The sequence below is a fragment of the Apis dorsata genome, unplaced genomic scaffold, assembly GCF_000469605.1.
Source record: "Apis dorsata unplaced genomic scaffold, Apis dorsata 1.3 scaffold_381, whole genome shotgun sequence".
In the NCBI taxonomy this organism is placed as follows: domain Eukaryota; kingdom Metazoa; phylum Arthropoda; class Insecta; order Hymenoptera; family Apidae; genus Apis; species Apis dorsata.
Window position 1 is genome coordinate 32,497 of NW_006263643.1, and position 7,293 is coordinate 39,789.

At 32.6% G+C, this 7,293-nt stretch overlaps 1 protein-coding gene across 5 annotated transcripts in view; it reads right to left on the minus strand.

Annotated features, from left to right (window-relative positions):
• Positions 1 to 992: 992 nt before the first annotated feature.
• The window catches only part of LOC102677440 (protein neuralized), a 181,030-nt gene continuing 174,729 nt past the window's right edge, over positions 993 to 7,293 (minus strand). For all 5 annotated transcript variants that reach the window (XM_006618874.2, XM_006618869.2, XM_006618873.2 and 2 more), the window contains 2 exons: positions 6,674 to 7,242; positions 993 to 3,900 (listed from right to left, as the gene is read on the minus strand). In XM_006618874.2, the coding sequence (XP_006618937.1) occupies positions 2,778 to 3,900; positions 6,674 to 7,242 (1,692 nt within the window). In that variant the 3' untranslated portion in view covers positions 993 to 2,777. The remainder of the gene's footprint in view (positions 3,901 to 6,673; positions 7,243 to 7,293) is intronic.

Here is a 7,293-nt window from a genome sequence, read left to right on the forward strand (position 1 = left end):
CCTTTGGCGAGTCTCGTTACTGTACGAAAATAAAGCAATTTTACATAGGGAGGATGATCCTCTGATGTTCAACTGACCGTGCAATGAGATTATTGTTATCATTTCACGACCAATCAATTTTATATTTTGCCCGCATCAAAATAATGTAAACTCGTGGGGCAGTGATTACTCGTCCAGACAAATTACAATCGCAAAACATATATTCGAGACATTAAATAGTAAAAGAATGATCGTACGAGACGCTACAAAATTCTATAAATTATTTTTAGTCATAACAAGTGAGAAACTCAATGGTCGAGAGAGGTTAGATATCATAATCAAAAGAATCATAGAAACTTAATTATTATAGCGTTGGATTATAAGATTATTTTTAGATATCGAAGATATAAAAATTTGATGAACTAACGTCTGTTTGACTATTGAGCTTCTCAAATAATTTCCTTTTAGTCGTCAACACTGATAAAAGCCTCTAAATATTGATTCTTAAAACGCTACGCAATCTAATGTATAGTAACTTTGCTTGTACTTTTGTCGTTTCAATAAAGTTAGGAATATAATGCGGAGGTTTGCAGTTAAAGATATGTGTAACGTCTCATTAGATCTATAATTAATAGTATATGAACAATTTTAGACTTTTGTTGCCTCGATTTTTTAATAAAAGTTTTCGAACTTGAATTATATTTTTTTGGAAATTTTTAATACTATAATATGTACTATAATACAATTAATTCAATATTGATTAAATTTCAATATTATTAATTAAAATTTTAATTATATAAGAACAAAGTTTGCTTTAATATTTGGAATTATATTTTTATATTTTTAATATTTTTTAAAATATCAAAAATTCTTTTCCAAAAAAACATAATTTACATTCGAAAACGCCTCAATCGCCAATTAGACTAATGCGTCAGTGTCATAATCTAATATAAATTTTGAACATCTTATTTACGATCTGCACATTGTAACTGCCGGAAACGAGACTACGTTCGTTTTTTGTATAGCATTGAAGGCGCGCGAACTTGGTAGAAAAACGGTAACGCTAAATTCTAAAACGTATCAAAAACCATCGTCCTTTTAAGGCTGGTTGCATGAAGGAGGCTGCATACGAGTTTGTTGAAAACGTACACAGAGCGGGGAGGAATCATGTCGCGTTATTTCTTTGGTAATACATACGACGTAATACATAGCAGTCGATTATACACACACCACCAGTTATGGTATCGTTCAAACCGCTAATAATTTCAAAGTTACACATACATATCCAAGCGTTATTGTCGAAAGTAACAAATGAGGAAAGGACACGCGCTCGCGCGTCTTTTTGCAAGCTCGAGGACACGATTATGACGCGGTCGTTCCAATTCTGCGAGAGCAAATTAAAAGACGAAGGAGGAAAATGAATAACATAAAACCCAGATGGGGATATAAAAGTGACATAAATCTAACCTATGCACGCCTTAGGCGCTTGCTTTATTAATCACACGAGGCGTATTATTTTTAATCATTAAATAAAAGTCACGCTACGATATCGATCTCGACTAAAAGTTGGATACAAATGACGATACTTTTGTCGATACGATGATTTATTCGCCTGAAGTGATAAAAAATAATGGTATTCGCCGATATAGTTATTCTCATATAAGAATAACTTACGACTGTTGTCGTTGTTGAATCATGAATAATATTACTAATCATACAAATGAAAATAATAACTAAAGAAGAGCTGAGAATAGTAACAGCAATAACTTGTAATGATAATAACGGTAGCGATAATATTATATATAATATCGATTGTGAAAATATCTAAGATTAATGTTACTCTTTTTCTTTCTTTCTGAATCTCTTCATTCATTCGCTTTTCTATCTTTCATACGTTCACTCATTTCCTTTATTCTCTGTGAAGCTCAGAGGCATACACGCGTATACAGAATCTTTATGTCTCTCGTTTGAAACTGGTATACGATGTGCGGACGAAGTAAATAAAAGATTTAAGAGGCAATACTAAAAACCAAAATATAACAAATAAAACTTGATATACAAAGATGTCGGTTGAAACTTATTTTTTAAGTTACAAGAAATATAATTTTGCACTAAATGAAGCGAAACAAAGATAGAAGATAGATTTCGCTTCATTTAAAGCAATAAGAACAATTAAATTATAAACAATTAAATTGCTCATTCTTTAATAAATAAGCCTCAATTGATATTTTTGCATATCAACTTTTATTTTTGTTTTAATGTTTAGAATCCTTTAAATTTTCCATCTATTTCGTGCGAATATCTTGTATAGTTCAGTAATATAAATCTCATTGACATTACGAGGATAGCAAAACCGTCGATGAATCAGAACTTTTCCCGTCTTCACGATCCAACGAAGATATTCCATATGTTCTCGTCTTATATATCAATTTGGTAGTAACAAACGTAATTTTAAATCACTTCTTTTCATCCGAAACATCATTTCTACATTTTTTTCATTGTTTGCTAAAATTCTAAGATCCTGAGAATCTCGTAACAATCAAACTACTCATCAACATAGGACCAAATCTGCGGAAGAATTAGCAGAAGAATAATTGGACGCTTCTACGTAAGTCCGTTATCGAAGATATTATTTATCCTAAGCATAGTTTCTCCACAGACGAGAACACCAAAATGTTGCGTACGATGAATTGTACAATGAAAACAGCGTTTGCTTGTTTCGAGAGGACGATTTAACGCGAGCTGGCCAAGCATCAGCCCCTGGAACCGTTCCTTTCGCGAACTGGCTGCGCCATCGTTCAGGATCTGTAAATCCGGATCACGTCCCTGATGGTTGCTCGACAAAGTGGGCAATGTCCGCCACCTTTGCCGCGCCACTGTTGTGTGGCGCAAGGATAGCACATACACATGTGGCCGCACATGTACAGCACACTATCGATGCTTCTTTCATAGCAAACTGAACATTCGTTGGGCTGACCAGGCGTAGGTTGGAGGCCCTCGCTCCATTGTTGCAGATGGGAAGATGCCTGAGAGATGAGAGTACCGTCGAGACTCTGGTAATTTACTGGCTCCACGTAAGTGGAGGATCCTGTACTGGCCATAGTGCCTGTCAAAGGTGGCGAGGATTGTCTGGATGATCCAGGATGCAACGTTGACGCCGTGGATGCGGTGGCAACTGTTGCTGGAAGATGAACGTGTTGATTTCTGTGTCCGGCAGAGGCATATGTAGGTTGGGGAGTAGACGAGGACGGTGTGACATAGCCTGTTTGAGGCGGAAGATTCACCACGAGCACGGTACCTCCGCCTATGGCTGGTTTAAACTGAACCATTTCTGAGAATCTGGATAGTTCTGTGGCCGCGTTACTGTGATTACAGTGTTGCTGTTGTTGTTGCTGTTGCTGCTGTTGCTGTTGCAACACTGTCGCCGGTGAAGGATTGCTTTGGCGCTGTCTAGGTGGTGATGTAGGCCTCTCGGCAAGCATCCTGACTTGTTGCGTGCTGCCGTATACATCGAAGAATGCCCACAATTGAAGACTTTGGTCCACGTGCATTACTACATTCGGTGGTCCGCCATTTTTGCTCATTTGGACCTCTCCAAAGTGAGTCACTGTGAAGGCTATTTCGTCACCGGGTTGAGGACTCGATGCGACATGTTTGGAAACTACCCAATACTCTGGACGATCCAATAAAAGATCGCTGTCGTCTGGTAGATCTTCTGGAGTGAGTCGAGCCGGATCGCAAGATGTCAAGCCTAGAGCGAGGGCGCCAACATACATCGGTTCTGTGGCTAAGATCTGAACGACCAAACGTTCGCCTAGTAGCAGTGGTTGGCTTGTAAATGCATAGCCATGGCAGAATTCCGTGTCGGTCCTTGTCGCCACGCACTGTTGATTACTAAAACGGATGTTTCTGCCTCGAGTTCTAAAAAAATGAAGAAATGAATAAAATAATTAGTAAATCATTTTATTTGTAGAATTGAAAATAAAAATATTGAAAATGTAATAATTAATATCAAAATCTAAATCAGATCATAAGTTTTAAGTTTTAAGTTTTAATTTATTTTTTCTAATTTTAATATTTAAATTCTAAAAAAAATTGTATTTTATAATTAGTCATATGTATCAAAATTTAATTTATGAAATGCAATTTTTCTAAATACGGATAATTTTTTTTAGAGTTTAAAACTTGAAATTATGATCTATGATCTATTGTAGAATTCAATTATATCAATTATTAATATTGCTTTTGTTTAAAGTTTTTAAATTTGAATCCATAAGAAATTTTATCATAGCATAACATTATAAGTAGTTTCTTTGATATTGATGTTTTTATATCACAGATTAAAAATCAATAAAAATCGTTAATTTTATAATATTAGACATAATTTTATAATATTAGACAATTAAAAAATTAAGAAAAATGTTTTAAATTAAATTGAAGATTAAAATTTCTTGGTATTTTTTGATCTTTAAATCTTTTCTATTTCTAGAAAAGTATTCCTTGATTGTATAAAATGTTAAGATCATTGAATCAGTTCACATTTAAACAATAATAAATTCATTTGAACAGTGAACGTTTATTAAATTTTTATTGAAAAAATATTAATTCAATTCATAAAGTATATATTGAATATTTTAAATATGAATGTTTTTTCATATATGATTTACTATGATTTACTATAATCTTCATTATAAATGGAATATTTTGCATAATATATAATTAATTATGTTTAAATTATTTAAAGTTTTTATCAAGTAAGTTTTTCGTTTTCTTGTGAAAGAAATTAAAAATTTAAACTTTATTGTAGGAATTAAAATACATGAAAAAGAGCTTATTAATATTCAATCATTGTAAGACCACGGAATAAGTTACATACGTGACGGAAATTGAGTTTGAAGACAAACGATACCGGAAAACGATTCTAATTGAACAGTATAGCCACGAACGAATCGATAGCATACTATGAAACCTTATGCCGATTCAATTTTAATTTTATAATTAAATTATCTGAAAACTTTAAAACGAAAACATTTTCTTAGAATAGTATTTTATTAATTTTTTATTATATTTTATTAATTAAACAATAAATTATTTTTTAAAAAATAAGTTATTAAATATTTTCAATGATATTATATGAAATAGTAAATTTTTTATTAATTTTGAAGTAATCAAAATTTTACATAAATAATTTAGAATTCTTAAAACTTAATATTATTAAAATCTATATCACATTACCTAATTTATATCATTTAATTAATATATTAATAAATAAAAATTAATAGAATATCATTCTAATTGTTCTATTGTTTTAAAAAAAGTTTCTAAATAAATTTAAATTAAGTACAATAAAATTCCATTTATCGAAATTTTCATCAATATTTAATTAAGTGAACTTTAGTTGACTTTTGTTATCTGAATTAATTTCAATCATTAATTACAATAAACATGTTCTTTATTACAAATGAAATTGAATTATAAGTTCATAAATTTAATATATTTATAGAAAAATATTTTTTATTTCATAATTTTGAATAATGAATAAATTTGTTTAAAACAAATAGTAATTAATTGGTTTATTAATATATGGTGGAATAATATATAATTCGAATTTTGCCAATAAATATTCGTCATACTTTCTTAGAAGATATATATTATTTGAACTTATTTCTTCAAGTTCAACCAATGACGTGTGTCATTGACATTTAATGTGGTTTGATTTCTATTTAAATGTATGATTGGCTCCGTGATTGGCCAATATTTTTTGTTAATAAAGTAATTCATTAAAGTCGAAACAAAAATTTTTCCAAAGGAAATGTTGCTTAAAATCTATCTCTAATTAATCTATCTCAAGATATCAATATCCTACATGTTCATTCACGAAAAAAATGGCGAAGATAAAAAGTATGGATATTATTGCCTCACTTTTTGATGTCATATTTTATATTATTTCGTGTCATACATAATTGGTTATCATCTACAATCGAATCAACTGGATAAAGAAAATAAATGAATATATCAAGTATGATTAAAACAGAATAATGATTTCAAAGGATTGATATAAATTGATTTCAGAAGCAAAGTAATTATTGACAAAATGTATCCTCTCATAGTTTACAAAAATCCTACTACTAAATCAACATATTGTGCTCATGCAGAACAAATGGAGATCCTTTGTTTCTCTTTTGCTATTTCTCTTGTTATTTTCTTATGGACGAATTTCTCATGCACTATATTGATACATGCTGAAACAATTAACGATTGGTGTCAAATTTCATTCGGTACGCTCGAAACTCGAGGTCCAATTTCCAAAAAATTGATGAGGATAGAGATGATGGTTAAGTGAACAATATATAAATAGAATTCTATTTTACAAAATATCAATAATATTATATATATAATATTGTGTTTTATTGTATTATATAATATATATACTATTACTATAAAAATATTATATAATTGTATTATATATATATATATATATTGTGTTTTATTTGATATATATTTTTCAACTTTTTCCCCTTGTATTCATTTCTCCTCAATCTTTGTTCTATCTCAAGCGCATTGCAAAAAGGGGGATCGATAAAAACCGATCATTCTAATGCTCGATCAAAAGGTGCCCTTCGAGCGATTAGAATGATCGCCCTTCGAACGATTAAAATCAGAGACAAAGAGAGATCGTCCTTAAGATACTCACGAGTGGAAGGGTAACGGCGTGAAGATGACACCGGGAGGCTGAAACCTGAGTCCAGGCAGCTCGACGTCGGGCTCGTGATGGATCGACATGCCCTGCATGGACGGAACTATAATCCTCTCGACGTCTCTGCTCGCGTTGCTCGCGTCGTCCATGGCCGAGTGCCTGCTATGCTGCGCGTTGTCCTCGTTGCTGTGCTCGGTCCCTCTTCTGATGTTATTGAAGTGTTGTCTGTTAGGATCGACGAACTCGATCGCTGTGCTATTACCGTACACGTCGATGATGGCCCATAATGGGCCCCGTGTCTCGACACCGCTGAAGAACACGCCCTTTTCCTCGCCATTTATGCCGAAGTGCACGTCCCCTGCGGACGTGACGTAATAGAAGAGCACCGTGTCCCTTTCGGCGAATCTCTCGGCCATGGCCTTAGCCCAGTAACCGGGTTTATTGGTCAGATCTGGGCAGGCGTACCTTGGAAGCCCATTTCTGAGGTTAATCGGGTCGTTGCTCGTGAAACCGAAACGGATCACGCCGCTCCAATTGTCTGAGATCTCGAGGAATTTGACGCAAACCTGGAACGAGACGTTAAATCAATTTATTAATTGAATTTCTTTTTTTTTTTT